The 17,073-nt window shown below is 42.9% G+C and overlaps 1 protein-coding gene across 2 annotated transcripts in view; it reads right to left on the reverse strand.

Moving 5' to 3' along the window:
• Positions 1–9,170: 9,170 nt before the first annotated feature.
• The window catches only part of LOC137375174 (presenilin-associated rhomboid-like protein, mitochondrial), a 52,089-nt gene continuing 44,186 nt past the window's right edge, over positions 9,171–17,073 (reverse strand). For both annotated transcript variants that reach the window (XM_068041928.1, XM_068041927.1), the window contains one exon: positions 9,171–16,710. In XM_068041928.1, coding sequence (XP_067898029.1) covers positions 16,596–16,710 — 115 coding nt within the window. In that variant the 3' untranslated portion in view covers positions 9,171–16,595. The remainder of the gene's footprint in view (positions 16,711–17,073) is intronic.

Consider the following 17,073-nt stretch of genomic DNA (forward strand, 5'->3'; position numbering starts at 1 on the left):
CCAATGTAAATCAGCGAGCTCAGGGGTGACGGGTGAATGGGGCTAGGTATGAGTTAGGACAGGGGGAATAGCAGAGCTTTGGATGACCTCAAGTTTACAGAGGGTAGAATGTGGGAGGACAACCAGCAGTGCTTTGGAATAGTCAAGTCTGGAAGTGACAAAGACATGGCTGAGGGTTTCAGAAGATGAGCTGAAGCAGGTGGCATTATGGAGGTGTCTTCAAATGGCCTGTAGGGTTTCTAAAATCATTTCTCAGCAGGAGGAGGAGACTGGACACTCCTTGAAGAGCAGTAGGAAGCAGAGTTTCTGGCCTTCATAGGCTGGTAGGCACCCGAGGTGGGCCCTTAATGACATAGGCACCCAGCAGGGCCTTACAAATTAGATGCCTTCCACTGATTCAACATACTCTGATGGGATGACACCGGAGGACCTGAAGATGAACTGCTGGTTATTCTATCAGATTGCATCATCCTATCAGCCTTGCCACCTTCTGTGATGTCAGGTGCAAAGGGAGTGAATGCAAGAAACATCTTATCCAACTCACCATCACCAGCACCCCCTGCCAAAAACCCCAGTGCAGGTAGTGACTTATGTAAACTGATCTCATCTCAACTTCTGACTCCATTAACCCCCAAGTGACCCAATAACTGCTTCTCCTGGGCTGAAGTGGGTATCTTATGAGGAAAGGTTGGACCTATACACATTGGAGTTTCGAAGAATGAGAGGTGATCTTATTGAAACATATAAGATTCTGAGGAGGCTTGACAGGGTACATGCTGAGAAAATATTTTCCCTTGTGACAAATCTAGAACTAGGGGGCACAGTTTCAGAATAAGGGGTTGCTCACTTAAGATGGCGATGAGGAGGAGTTTCTTCTCTCAGAGGGTCGTGAATCTTTGGAATTCTCTACTCCAGAGAGCAGTGGAGGCTCAGTCGTTGAGTATATTCAAGGCTGAGATAGACAGATTCTTGAACTATAGGGGAGTCAAGGGTTATGGGGAACAGGCAAGAAAGTGGTGTTGAGGCCAAGGTCAGATCAGCCATAATCTTATTGAATGATGCAGCAGGCTCGAGGAGCCTTGAAGCCTACTCCTGTTCCTGTTTCCTATGGTCTTATATTCTTAAAGAGTTAACATTTCTGGTTGATAACCTTTTGAATGAACTGTTCTGACAGCACCTGTTCTGCCAAAAGGTCATCAACAAGAAATGTTAACCTTGTTTCTCTCTCCACAGATGCTGCCTGACTGGCTGAGGTTCCAGCACTTTCTATTTTTATTTCAGATTTCCAGCATCTACACTATTTTGCTTTTACGTTATCATCATCACTTGCATAACATCAAACACAAATAATGCAACAATGCATTGTAATGGTTATGTTACTGGATACTGTGTTTGGGAATGAAAATGCCAAAACATTTCATTGAAACACTGTCCCTTTAAGCCTGCCTCTCAGCAGTTGATACCTCCAACTGACCTGGTTGAGGCGCCTGTTTGATATGGAGATCCATGTGGTTTTTGCATTTTTTAAGAAATCTGCTTTGTGCTATATTAGTTTGAAAGGGACGTGGGAACATTTTCTTTGTTAGGTTCAGTCGGGCCCAATAGGAAACTCCAGAAAACTGACTGAAACAGTACAGAGGGCTTCCTCCATGGTCGAGTGGGTAAAGCTCACTGCCCCTTGTAGTGCAATGCCATACAAATGAGGAGGCAATCAGATTCCATTCCCAATAAGTGCTGAGCATAACATACAAAATCAGGGTTTCCAGAGAATTGACTGCTTCTCTTGTGTTCATTTTGAGGGTGTAGTGCGTCATTAGTATAAGATGATTGGATTTTGGCTTTAGCTAAAACTGCCTCAACTTGGGGTGGGCTGGAAACCAATCAATAACCATTCAGCTTTGCTCATGGGTAGCGAGAATCAAGAGTCACCAGTGAGGCTTTTTGTCACTTTCTTTTGCAGAGTATGACAGTAGCTGTGCAGCCTCCACTCTAGTTGCTGCACTTGGTGGCAGGTACAGTTCATGGTTACGTAGAGACTGGGAGAAATTTGAGCTGAGGAGTTATGACTGAAGGTGGAATATCAAGAGTAGCTTGGTACTCAAATACTGTAAGGCAAGGTAAGAAAGTGAGAGGTTTGAGCTTAATCATTGTTACTATTTAGTTTTTTGGGGATCTTACTGCACACAAGCTGGCTGCATGTATTTGCCTGCATAACAAACTAGATTAAATTAGTTTGGTAGGGGAATGGGAACCTGAGAGTAGATTCAGAAGGGAGAGAAAAAAAGTTGGAAATTGAAGGCAAAAAATAAGCAAGCATGTTTGAAAGGCAGAGGAAACAAAGATTAGAAAATAAAGAACAAGGGAGGTTGGCACTGCTAAATGGTATATACTTCAATGCAAGAAGTCTGGGGAATAAGGCAGATGAGCTGATTGTCACATAGGAGTATGAAATTATAGCTATTACTGAGACATGACTGAAAGTAGGGGAGGAATGGCAGCTTAACATTCCTGGTTTACAGATGAGATAGAAAGAGGTTTGAAAAAAGGAAGGGGGTCGTAATATTGATTAAAGAAACAATTATAGCTGCGAGGAGGGATGATATGGTGGAACAATCATCAAATGAGGCCCTATAGGTTGAACTGAAGAACAAAAAGGGGCAATCACACTGCTGGGAGTGTAGTATAGACCCTCCAAACAGTCAGATGGAGATAGAAGAGCAAATATCTTGGCAAATCTCTGAGAAGTGAAAAAACAATAGGTTAGTGATAGTGGGAGATTTCAACTACCCTAGTATTAACTCAGATAGAATTAGTGCGAAAGGCATAGAGGGAGAAGAATTCTTAAAATACATTCAGGAGAACTTTGTGGGCCAGAATGTAGCAAGCCCAACAAGAGAGGGGGCGGTTCTGAACATAATTTTGGGGAATGGAGCTGAGCGGGTGGAAGGGCTATCAGTTGGGGAGCAATTTGATAGAAGTGATCAAAATTCAGTTAGATTTAGGTAGATATAGGGTAGCCAGATAGATTGGCAATTGGTCTCAGAGAGAAAAAAATAATCAGCTAGCATTCCTTATTCCTGATTTATATCCAGTGACCTTTACTAGCAAATGTGCATTTGACTGATGAGGACAGGCTCAAGATTGGTTGTGATGTACTCGATGGTCATATAGCTTTTTGATACTCAAGACTTGGGCTCACACATGGCCACTGAACAAGGCAATTGCAGAACTGTTCTCCAGCAAGAATCAGTTCCTTCAGGAGTGGAACAGATAAAGGCAAGAATATTCTGGAAAAAGCCTTTACTTGGCTTGCTTCTTTTCTCTCTTATTTGCGGTGAGTCCAACAATTGATGTAAGTCACTCCAGAGGTGATTCATACAGGGCAACCATGAGTATTCCATGCCGACCATCAATGTTTTGAGGGGCCAGTCTGCATGTCACTGTTAGCTGACAATAATCAGCACAGACTGGGCCACTCTCATTCCGTACCATTCCTACCTGAATCTTGTTGCTCATTGATGTGGTTAAGGGCCCTGCACAGTGTAAGCAGGAATTCCGTCAAAAACAAGAACTTTTGCCTACAGTGTGTAGCAGCTAAAATCACTAAAATAGCAGCAGAGGCTGAAAGAAAACAGAACAGGGCACTGGATAGCAATGAAGTGGGAGTGAGAAGGGGAAAAGAGATGATAATGAAGGTGAGAGAGAATGGGTGGTCATGAAGGGAAGGGATAAGGAGAAATATAGATAGCATTGAAGAGGGATGGGAAGAGAAAATGGAAGGCAATGAAGGAAGGAAGGAATTGGAGATATGGATAACATTGAAGGGGAGAATGGATGGTAATGAAGCAGAAAGTGAATGGGGCTAAAGCTAGGAGCAGTGCTTTAGAGGGGAAGAGAGGAGTAGCTGCAAGTAGAGCTTTGGGTTGAAGGAGGGAGGAGAATGCCAGCATTAAATGAGAGGGAATAGAGAAGCGAAGGACCAGCATCAGTTGAGTTTCAGCTTCAACTGGGGTGAGCAATTAGAGTGCCAGCTTGACATGGAGTGGAACAAGAGTACCAGTTTTAATTGAGAGCAGAGAGAGAAGGGTGCCAGTTTAATCTTGGGAGTTTAGAGGAGTAGAGAATGTCTTGGAAAGGTTGGGGAGTTGGATGGAATTCAGTGTCTCTGAGAACTGGGTGTGAAAAGGATTAAGTGCCTCTGTGAACAGAGGTGGAAATGGACTTAGGACGGTAAGTGTTGAAAAGCAAAGGAGATAATTTTAAAGCTAACCCACCTAATGTGTTAGCTTTAAATTACCCCCCCCCCCCCCCCACCAAAAAAAAAAATGTTGCTTTGCTTTTCTTTTTGGGGGTTAAAAATCTAACAATTGTGTAGTATTTAAGTGTTTGACCAGAATGCATACTGTTTTAAGGTAAAAAAAAATCAAAGATTTCCAGGGGAACATGTCCTTGATTTCCCTTGGAAGGACATTAACAATTTTGTCCCTTCAACATTTGGATTTCCCCTTCAGTCTTTCAGGGTTTTTTTGGTCCACAACAAATGAAAAGAAAAAAGAACATGCATTTATATAACGCATTTCACAATCACCAGTTGTCTCAAAGTGCTTTACAGCCAATGAAATGCTTTTGAAATGTAGTCACTGTTGTAATGCAGGAAACACAGCAACCAGTATGCACACAGCAAACTGCCACAAACAGCAATAAGATAATGACCAAATAGTCTGTTTTTGTGATGTTGATCAGCCAGGACACCAGGAATAATCCCCCTGCTCTTCTTCAAAACAATGCCATGGGATCTTCTACATCCACCCAAGCTGATGGGTCCTCAGTTTAATGTCACATCCAAACAGCAGTACCTCCAACAATGCTGCACTCCCTCAGTACTACACTGGAGTGCAGCATTGATTTTTGTGCTCAAGCCCTGGAGTGGGACTTGAACTAAGAACCTTGTGACTTAAAGGTGAGAGTCATACCAACTAAGCTACAGCTAAAGGAGTATTGGGTATAACTACAGATTAAGTTACAAAGCCCATATTTTTCAAGTCATAGGCTTACTAAGAAGTCCATACTTGAGTTGTCAGCTTTTTGGATGCTGTGTTAGCTTTGCAAAGCTGTTGCTAGCTTTTAGGTTGGCTTGTATGCTGATTGTCTGGCTGCCTCTCAATGTCACAATGCCATAGCCTGCTGCAAAAGCGATCTTGTTAAATTCTTCAGTTACCTGATTTGACATCCTACAATTGTTAATTTCTCAGTGGCACTTTATTTTTGACCAGCCGACTGAAAAGCCGGGGGCTGGCTCAGGGCCATTTGGTATTTGTTGCAAGTACAGAACATTAAAATTGATCTTATATTTAAGCACAGGAAAGTCACACCTTAATTATACATTACTGGTCTCAATGAATGGCTTTAGTCATATTAAGTTTTGGCTCTTAAGTAAAAGTGACTTGCAGTTTACCGCAAAGAGCAGGGAAATAAAACCACAGTTTACACTGTTGTCTCAGATTGAATCAGAATTGCCTGTAAACACAAACTATGCTTCTTGGGGAACACTACACACTCACTATATCCATCATCACTTCTTACCACCTGATAGAAAACTCACTCACGGGCCAGAATTTTACACCCCCGCTCCCTGGGAGTGGGCTGGGAGGTGGGAGATGTAAAATCATGTGGGAGGCGAGGAGTGCTGTTCCTGTCACCTACCCATCCCCGCTGCTATTTTATCAGTAGTGGGGGAGGTGGTAAACAGCGGTCCTCAGCACCTGAGGACGCCATCCAGTAATACCTGGCGGTTTCCTTGCGGGCTCGGGGGAGGCCTGCCTGTGCCTCACGAGGACTGCTCCAGCAGCGCATCCGCCCTCGTTGGAACACCTACCCCACCCTCTCGATTGATCCCCACCTCTGTCGCCGGGGCCCAGCCGATTGGCCCCAGCGAGGCCCAATCCCCACTTACCTGTTCCATGGGCGAAGTCCATTTTGCTCCTCTCGCTGTGTGCAGTCCTAGCAGTAGCCACCGCTCCCGGTAGCACTGCTGAGACTGAAGAGCTGTTGGCCCACTGATTGGCCAGCAGCTTTTGGAGGCAGGACTTTCCCCCTCAAAAGTGTGGAAGTCAAGGAAGACTGAGGCCGAATCAGGGTCTGAACCATGTAAAATTGCTAAGTGGCTTCCAGGCCTGGCGGAGGCGGGCTCACCCCACATTTTTAGCCAGTGGGCAGCGCCAATGGTGACACATAAAATTCTGGCCACTACATCATGTTAGCTCACCACCTGATAGAACATTGCACACTCACTATATCCTGCCAGTCAATACAATCATGGCTAATCTTCTCCCTCAACTCCACTTTGCAGCCAGATCTCCAAATCCCTTGATTCCCTGAGAATCAAAAAATCAATTGATATCCGCCTCAACCACCAATCATCCATAGTCCTCTGGGATAGAGAATTCCAAAGATTCTCAACCCTTTGAGTGAAGAAATGTTTCCTTATCTCAGTCCTTAATGGCCGACCCCTTATCCCGAGACTACATCCCCTAGTTTTAGACACTGCAGCTAGAGGAGACAGCCTATCTGTATCTACCCTGTCAAGCCGTTTCATGATCCTATATTCTTCAATGAGATCATCTCCCATTCTTCTAAACTCCAGAGAGTATCAGCCCATTCTACTAAATCTCTTCTCATAGGATGACCCACTCATTCCAGGAATCAATCTAGTCAACCTTCCTTGCACCTCCTCTAATGCAAGTATATCCTTCTTTAGGTATGGAGACCCAAACTATACACAGGACTTCTGATGAAGGGTCACTAACCTGAAACGTTAACTCTGTTTCTGCAAGACCTGCTGAGTATTTCCAGCGTTTCTTGTTTTTATTATCACAGGACTTCAGGTATGGTCTCAACAAAGCCCTGTACAAAAGTTCCTTACACTTGTACTCCAAAAGCTTGCAATCAAGGCCAACATACTATTTGCCTTCCTAATTGCTTGCTGTACCTGCATGTTAACTTTCTGTGTTTCATGTACAAGGACGCTCAAATCCCTTTGAACATCATAGTTTCTCACCATTTAAAAAGTACTTTGTTCATCTGTTATTTCTACCAAAGTAAATAACCACATTTCCTCACATTATACTCGATTTGCTACCTTCATGCCCACTTACTTAACCTGTCCGTCCCTTTGGAGACTGTTTGAGCTGGATTTTCCTGGCCCCATGGAGATGTGTTTGGGGGGGGAGGGGGGGTGCGGGGTGGGTCCAGGAAAATAGGAGAAAACTGCAAGGGCCGTCTCCCCAATGCCTTCCCACCTCTAGGGGTATTTCCCAGGGGCGGGCTGAACACAAACTCAGCAGCCCACTCCATGGAGGTGGGCAGCCAATTCAGACAATTAAGGCCCTACTTAGAGGCCATTTCCCGAAGGTGCCGGTAAGTTTCCCACAGGGGAGCAGCCCCCACTGAGTGTAGAGACTGGCAGCTCCTTGGTGACGGTCTCCCATCAGCAGGCCAGGGAACCATTGGAGCTGGAGGCACCATGCCGCAACAAAGAAACCACTAGGATGAAAGGCTGTAGTCCCAGCCAAAACCAATCCTGCCGAGGGGCTCCCCCTCCCCACCGATGGCCCTATCAGCTGTGCACCTCTTCATTCTCAAATTTGTCGAAGACATTCAAGAGCACCTCCCTGTTGAGGTGCCCTTGCGATCACCTTTCTGCCTCAGCAGCAACCACTGCTCCTGGTGTGGCTGCCAGCCATCCTGTGCTGCGGGTTCTTTCATTGGGCCTCCTGCCATGGTAAACTGCCTGCTGTCCTTAAGAGCGAACATCACATTTACCATATTAATTTGTGCATACTTCTTGTATGCTGTAATATTTGTCCCAGCTAGGAACTGATCCAATGCTCTCTTGAAGATACTCAGTGAATCAGCACTCAGCTGGCAGCTTGGTTCATAGGCCTGCTATTGGAACAGAAGAAACACTTGCCTTGCATAATATATATGTAGAACCCAGACCTCCCCAACCAATTAAACTGAAATAATTTGTTTAGTCGCTTCATCATTTTATAGACCACAATCAAATCAGCCTTGTATCTATACTTTTCTAAATTAAAGAGACCCAGCTAAACTGTTTTGCAAGCCTGCATTTTTCTTTTAACAAATGTCCCATAAAATAGTAGTGTGCAAGAGGCGCCAGGATAGGCACAATCAATCATTTAGTATGGATAATTACAAGATGTGGTTTGAAGGCAAGTTCAGTGAGACTTACACCTCTTAAACAGGGTGGGAGACTTAGAGGTGGCCTATTCTTTGCTCTCAGCAACTCCTCTACCTCTTACCATCCACTTCCTTTCTTCTAGTCTTGGTTAATTAGCAGGAAGCAAGGAAAATCGGCTGGAGTTCCCAGCCCTGAACACCACCCACCATTTACATGCAACAGAGCCAGCAGCGGTCAATGCTAGTGTCAGTGGGGAGGGACAGAAAAGGTCAGAAACCACGTTTGGCAGAAATTCAGCAGTAGGGCACTCTGGGACTGCCTGAAGATCGTCAGATTTCTGAAGAAAAGTCCGGGACTTGTATTGTTCATGGGTTGCTGCTTGCTATCCATAGGTACAGTGAAGCTTTCCTATCCACAGTGGAAAAGCATAAGAGATTTCCTTGTCATTTGCTCTCCTTGAGACTGCTGCTTACCTTCATTTATCCTTTGGCTGTTTAAATGAGAAATGCATTTTAGTAGTTTGCCTGGTATCATGGCAGCTATTGGCATCTGTTTGGTGGTGATCATTAACTGGCCTTGAAAGGATGCACAGTGGGTCTTGCTAAGATTATGTTTTAGTTCCATACCCAATGATCTAACAGCAATCTATCTCACCAGACCTGGTTTGATATAAGGATTGTCTATGAGCTGCTGGTAGAAGTAGTGTGGAGTGAACAGCTTTTACTCATAGATGGAGATGAGGAACTTTAGTGGATGGAGCAGGTTGGAGAGGTACGTAGGTGGAAGGTAACACCATAATATGTCACCCAAAGAAGCATGATGCTGTGAGTATATTATGCAGGCAGCTGTGCAAGTCACACACTGGCTATAATGGATATCCAAACTTGATTATAGCAAAGGCGACTGAATGGACTGACAATTGCATTAAACAATGTTCTCGATAGCTTAAGAAATGCAGAAACAGAAGAGCAAGAGTTAATTTCCTTTATTTTCAGCCAGATATTGCATCATCTGCCAGGGTTGTTACAACAACTTGGAAAACACTGAAGCAATTTCTCACTCAGGGTCACAAATGCTTTTTAAGTTAAGGGATCAAGGAGTCCAGACAATGGAGTTAAAGAAAATAAAATCATGGGAGCCTGAAAACAGATTATATCAATTAATTAGATTAGATTAGTTTAACTTGAAGTTAGGAATTTATCAATAGGCAGCTCCTGGCAACTAGTAAACATTCTGAAATTAAATGGCAAAGGAGCATGCCAATTTTACACTGTTAATGTCAATGGTATAGCAGGCTCAAAAGATTGGAACTAACTGCAATTCAGGATTAAACCAGAGACTCGTGTTTGCACTAGTATTACCTGGGCTTTGTTGCTGGAAACAAATGAATAATCATAAAAAAGCAATGGACCACATCTGGTAGACCCCAATGCAGTCATTGCATAGAATGGAAGAAAGAGGTGGCACGAAATCAGAATAATTTTATTAAATCAAAATGGGGGAGGGAAAGAAGAATGAGGCTCTAAGAGTAGTAACTGTCCATTTTCTTTACTGGTTCCTATTGGATAACTGCATGTAAGTGCCAGTTACATTAATGCATACCCAAAATCTTTGCTGAAAGGCTGAGGAAACAGGTGCCAGCATTGGAGGATTGCCAATGTTGATCCATAATCGAAACCATTCAGTCAGCATAGTGTGCTGTGACTTTGACTGTGAAACTGGGCACACCTAGGTCGACACTATGTGGGCCCTAGTGTTTGCTATTAATCAGCCATAAATGGACTGCCACAGACTGGATACAATACTCATTATTTATGTCTTATACCAGTGGTGAAATCAGGAGCACATCTGCGGTGACCTGTGTACTGGGATTGTTCCAAGACTGATGGCGACTACTCAGTCCTCATCTAGAAATTGGCATTGAAGTGTTTCTGTGTAATGTGCACTTTAATTCCAGACCTTGTATTTCTCGGGGTAAAAAAATATTTTAGAGCAAGAGTTGGTAAAGGCAAGGCTTCAATCACAGAAATTAGCAGCCTTCAGGATGTCAGGGGAAGGCACTGAAGGGATTTTACAGGGCCAGGGACAATGGAAAAGTGTAGCTCGAGCCAAATAGTTAGTGCTATTTTCAAACAATGAATGACCACAGTCATTCAGTAGATCATTGATTTATGACATGTTAGCCTCAAGTTCCATAGAAAATTCTGTCACAGCCTCAATTTCAACTCCCCCCACTGTCTGGCAGAAACCGAGCAGAGGCTTAAATTGAGGGTAGCAACTTACCCCCACACCCTGCCTGATCCTGGTGCAAACTTAAGTATGCAAATTAGAGATCACTGATGCCCTTGGAAACCGGATCTGCAAGTTCAGTTCTGAGCAGAGGAGCAGTAACGGCTCCACACCCACCCCACCGTCCCCCACCCCACTGGCCAGGTAATACATCTGGCTAGGTGCAGGCAGGAATCAGAATGAGACCCGATCTAACCGCACTGTGGGTGTACCTACACCACACAGACTGTAGCGGTTCAAGGCGGCAGCTCTTCGCTACTTTTTCAAGGGCAATTAGGGACGGATAATAAATGCTGGCCTGGTCGGCAATGCCCACTTCCCAAGAATGTACAAACAAAAAGACCAGTCCATTAAGATCAGCTGATCCTCCATATCCCTAGCTACCCCATAGTTACCACCTGCTTTGGAGCTGGCAGAAGTACATCCGCTGCCTCCCACCCGCATTAAAATTGGGACCAGTGCACTGCTCTCTGGCCTGGCTATCAAGTCCACACATCAAATCTGCTGATGTCCAACTGAACTCTACTATGAGAATTATCATCCAGTACACTTTTAGCAACACCAATACCCTTGTTAACATTGCTTGCAAACATGACACGACCACACCTACAACACGAATATGCAGTCACCAGAGAATACAACTGCTACATCAGCAACAACCTGCTGATCTAGATTGACTGGGACCAACCCACCACCAACCTGTCTCAAATATAGAAGGCAATTTTGGATCATCGCCAAAGCCTTTCAGCGATCTCCCCTCAGCTTTGATGACCGATGACATAATGCTTGCAAGAACTGCAATATACTAAATGCATTCCTTATAGAGGACCCCACAGTTGAACCTGAAAGATCAAACCTTCCTTGCAAACAATCATCAACATGGTAGATGCTGCCAGCTTCTCCATAGGTGGGTGATTAAAGCACACCCATCAAGTGACTGTGGAGCTACTAATCAGAGTCTGGAGCACATTATCAAAGAATGCCCTCAGAGGAAATTCAAAAGCAGTCTACAGGATGTCCATGCTGTTACACCAGAAGCTTTGAGCCAGATATTGATATTTGATTTGCTTTTTGCAATGTTATTTTGCTTGCAACATTGAGCAGATAACAGCAGCAGAAAATAATTACACAAAAGGGAATAGGTGCTAAATTGTAACTTGCTTGATGCACAATTGTACTCAATTGAGAGTATATGAAACAGGATTATCAGTAGAAAATGCTGTATCTGATGTACTTTATCGAGGCTGGCAATGATTTTGAATATTTGTAACGAGCAACCATTGTCTAGCAGTTTAGTGGCTACCTGTATACCCACCACTTCAGAAGTTATTTCAAAAGATGAAAATTTGCAAAAATGGTGCCATATATTAGTCATATGCAGCACAATCTCTTTGTCCCCCAAACGGAGAGTTTAATTTCAGCCATACAGTCAAGGTGAAGCAACGAGTAGGGTTGCAAGGTTTCTACAGCTTAGAGGTCAGAAAGTCTGAGGTATTCCACAAAATTCATAACATTTTTTGTTTTTTGTAGACTCCAAAACACCTGTACAAAATATACATTGACTAGGTTGGGGCTGAGTCACAGGGAACAAAAGCGGGAGAACTCATGTCTAACAGGCAGACTGGGAGTGCCACTATCAGAAGGCCTTGAAGAACTCACCTGCCAATTATTTCAGACAAGGAATGATGGAGCCTTGTAGCCACATAATAGACTAAAGTCAGAACATGTGGAGTCGGGAGACAAGTAGAAGAATACATAGGAAGCTGGCTATACAACAGAAAACAGAGAGTAGGGGTTAAGGGTAGTTACTCAGACTGGCAAAAGGTGAGAAGTGGTGTCTCGTAAGTATCAGTGCTGGGATCACTGTCGTTCACCATTTACATAAATAATTTGCTCTCCGGAATCAAAAGTACTATTTCAAAATTTGTGGATAACACTAAATTGCCGGGTTGGGGGGTGGGGGCAGTTATTTGAGGTGGAACGCAACAAAATACAGAAGACATTGATAAATTTATACCATGGTGTGCAACTGGCAAATGAGCTTCAATATAGATAAGTGTGAGATGGTACATTTTGGTAGGAAGAGGCCACATACTTCTTGGAAAATAAGTGTGTAAATGGGTAGAACAGAGGGATCTGGGGATAAAGATACACAAATAACCAAAAGTAGGCTATAAAAAGCAAAGCACTAGGGTTCATTTCTAGATGGATAGGACTTAAAAGCAAAGAAGTTATGTTGAACTCATATTAGATTACAACTTGTAGTATTGTGAAAAGTTTTGGTTTCCATGTTATAAAAAGGATATTAAGGCAATAGAGAAGATGCAAAAAAGATTAATGAGAATATACCTCAATTGATAGGTTATATCCATCAGGAAAGATTGAACAGGCTAGGGCTCTTTTCTCCAGAAAAGAGAACACTGAGGGGTGATCTGGAAGGGATCGTTAAGATTATGAAAATGTTTGATAGGGTAGACATAAAAAAGATGTTTCCACTTGCAGGCGAGACCAGAACTGGGGACCATAAATAGACGATAGAGATTTCAGGAGAAACCTCTTTACCAAGACTGGTTAGAACATGGAACTCGGTCCCACAAGTCGTTGTTGAAGCAAATAGCATAGCATTTACGGGGAAGCTAGATAAACACATGATGGAGAAAGGAATAGTTGATGGAGTTAGATGAAGTAGGATAGGAGGTGGCTCAGGTGGGGCATAAACACCAGCTTGGACCTGTCAGGATGAATAGCCCGTTTCTGTGCTGTAAATACTATGTAAAATTCCTTGATCCAGTAATCCACATATAGTGCTACTTTCAAACAATAATTGACCATTACCATTCAGCAGAGCATTGCTTTCTGACACATTAGCTCTAAATTCCATCGAAAACACAATGTTTTTTTCAAGGAACACTGAGCAGGTAACAACAACAGTACATAATCACACAAAAGGGGAACAGGAGTTAATTTGTAGCCTTCTTGATTAACAATCATTATTGATTGAGGGCACAAACAACAGGAATATTAATAGATAAAAGCAGTGTCCAGTACAATTTATCTAGTTAAACTCTCAAGTAGGTTTGCAAATCCTGCTTAGTACTTAATTTTGAGCTAATTAACAAAAAAATTGAAAAATAATTGATTGTCATTCATAGATTTGGTTAGCTAAGTATAATAGCATGGATTACTATTCTGCAGTATGCCTCTGCATTGGCTACAGAAGCCATGGGCTGAGTAGTTGTTCGCTTGAGCTGATAATAGCTCTCACTAGCAATTAACCTTATTCCATAGTTGGGATAAGAACTTCCATTGAAAGACTATACCTAAATGCATTGTATTTAATCTGTACTTCATGCTTTTAATAGACTTGCTGAGTTAAGCAAAATATATGGACTGAGGTGAAGTTAAACTCTCAAGGACTGAGTATCACAACAATGGGGGAATTCACTGGAAAATAGCTTTGCAACACAGTGCAGTAGTATTATAACAATAATTATACAATTATTGCAGCACTTCATTGAAATCTTTAAAAAACCTTGTGTGTGTTATTACAGGATGCAAGCACAGGAATTGTGTCATCAGTAGACGTCTTGCATATTTGAACATGGTGGTTGCTGGGGGAACAGGAATACAAAGCAGCCATATGGGGACTTTGCAACTGAGAAACTGAGTTTTCCTGTACTTCTTATGTTCTCAGTCTCAGCCTTCATCACCAGTGACAGTGATGACTGTTTTGTTCACAGCGCCTAGTTGTCTGACCCAGTTGGTAGCACCCTTGCCTCTGAAGCAAAAGATTCTGGGTTCAAACACCCCAAACCAACACTTCAGTGTAGCATTGTTGGAGGTGCTATGATTCACTGGAATATTAACCTAGAACCTGGCAGCTTACTCAGGTAGACATAAAAGACCCAACGGGATAATTTGAAGAGCACTCCTATTGCCATAACTAACATTCTTCCCTCAAGCATTCATGTGCTCTTTGGGGGACCTTGCTGTACGCAAAGTGGCTGCTGTGTGTGACTGCTTTTGAAAAGGTAATCCATTGTTAAAGTGCTTCAGGACATCCTGAGGACACAATAAAGTGTAATCTAAATGTTAGTTGGCTCTTTAATCAATTTAACTACTGGCTCCAGTAATATTTCATTCTGAGGGGGGCATCGTTTAATCAAAATCACAGTGGAAGTTGATCTAACTTTTCTAGATTGAGCATAAACTAGAAGAAAGACAATGGGGGGAAATACAAATTCCAGGGTTTGCAGAGTTCTAATTCAGGTACCAATGTTGTGCCCAATTCTGTCTTGTATCTCTTCTAAAAATTATGAAATGAACACTTAAGTTATTTCATTTTTATTATTAGATTGTACTTTGTATGCTCCAGCAGCCCTTTCTGTTCTTCTCCATGATCACCCACAACCCCTTCAAAAAAACACCTGTGCCAATATACAATGTATACAGAAAACCCAGATTCACCTACTTGCAGTACAGGTTAAACCTGAGAAGCAACCTGGTTTACCTTTGCTTGTTCCTTTCTAGCCTTTACGCAAAGACATACCAAGTAAAACATAGAAATCACAGTAAAGAATCCAACTGATTTAGATAGACGCTTGACAGTGAAGTAATTTCAATAGTGCATATAACTTGATGCAGCATTCAAGACCCTAAACACTGGGTAACCGTTCTAGAAATGTGCAGACTCAGATATATTCTTTACATGTAATATGACAAGATAAACAGGATGGCTGAGCATTTGGATGGAGTAGTTCTCTCATTGAGTAGTAAATCTAGAAAGGTGATATGTCATCTGCAGCATATAACATCCAGTTATTACATTCTGTGCATTCAAATGTTTCAGCACCGGAGTTAAGCTGAGCAGTTTCTTTGCATCACAGTGTTGACTGAACTTTTTCTGTTTAAAATGCAACATGGTGGAGGGGACACAGCGAAGTGGACCACCTCTCAAAGTGAGGGAGCAAAAGCCCGTAATGTCCCTGCACGCCAAGTCATTAAGAAACCCAGCCACCCTTTGCACATTCAGACACAGACCCAAGAGCATGTACGTTACCTGCTAAACATGGCAACCAACCAGGAATAGGCCATGGCAGGAAAAGGGGGTCTCAGACTTCAAACCATAGAAGTGGCAAACTATAAGCCTTCGTAGCTGATCATTAAACAGTGATTGACAATGGACTGAAATATTCTACATGCCAGAAGCAATAATTAAATGTGAATACCTCAATATTTCCCATCTTTAAACCTGTTATTGGGCTGAGATTCTTCCCATTTGGCTCCAGAGTAACCTGCAAACCGATGGTCTAACAGGTAGGGAGAACCTGGCTGGACAAGCAGTGGGAAGCTATCAGGGCTGTGTATTGGTAAGCTGCAAGGGTTTAGCTGGGTAAATTCCAGCAGTACCCACTGTGAGCACTTTGGTCTCCCTATATGCCTTGGCTTGAGGGCTCTGCACTGGAGTAAATGGGGTATATCCCTACTGCATCCCATGTCAGGCAAATAAACACACCAACAGTGTAGATTTCTTGATGGTTCTTTGAAGAATTTATAAATATGGTAATGGTTTCCAAAAGTTGGATACACTTGGCTAATCTAAAAAGCTTTTTTTTGAAAGGTTCAATTAGTTTAATTTTTTGATTGGTGTTCCTTCCTCCAGATAGGGGAACAGGTATGTATTGCTGGAATTGTTTCTACAACTTCACACATGTTGCCTTTAACCTGAACAGGAACAGATTGCAAATGTGAATGATAATCACAAATTCAAAAATGTTTCGAGGAGCTGAAAGTTTTTTGTTCAAACAGTTGGCGTGAAATCAGGTTTCAATTTTTTTTTGGGCAGGGGGGCGTGGGTGGAGAGAAATGTCTGGTCAAAACCTTTTCTTCAAAATGCTCCTGTTTATTTCTCACTGTACAATCCTGTAAACAGTCTAAATACACTCCTTCAGAAGTTAAAAATTTGCTGCAATTTGTAGTTTTGTATGAATTGGGGGTCTTGCAATAAACTCTACCAAGGCCCAGTTTTTTTGATTGTTGCCTCTGTCCTGTGCCCCTCCCAAATAGTAGAGAATATCATTTTTCTTTGTAAAATGCAACTTCTTGCCTAGGAGGGGCCACGTCCTCCACTCCCAGGACCCTTAGTCCTCATGTCATGCCACACCTTCACCAAAGGCTCTCTGTTCTTCCAAATCAGCTCGTGGCCATAAAAGATATACCAACTGGAAAAAGGTAAAGAACAGAGCGTTAATGAAGCAGACGACACAAGCGACAACACCACTTTAATCTACCTGAGGGATTAATTCCTGGGGGCTCTCATAGACAGTGCTATCAAGCAAAAATTACACAGCAATAACTTGCTCCCCGAAGCTCAGTTTGGGTCCACCAGGGCAACTCAGCTCCTGACCTCTTTCGAGTCTTGGTCCAATCATGGACAAAAGAGCGGAATTCAGAGGTGGGGTGAGAATGACTGCCCTTGATATCAAGGCAGCATTTGACATCAAGGAGCCCTAGCCAAATCAAACGCAGTGGGAATGGGGGAAACTCTCCACTGGTTGGAGTCATACCTAGCACAAAGGATGATG

The sequence above is a fragment of the Heterodontus francisci genome, chromosome 11 (assembly GCF_036365525.1).
Source record: "Heterodontus francisci isolate sHetFra1 chromosome 11, sHetFra1.hap1, whole genome shotgun sequence".
In the NCBI taxonomy this organism is placed as follows: domain Eukaryota; kingdom Metazoa; phylum Chordata; class Chondrichthyes; order Heterodontiformes; family Heterodontidae; genus Heterodontus; species Heterodontus francisci.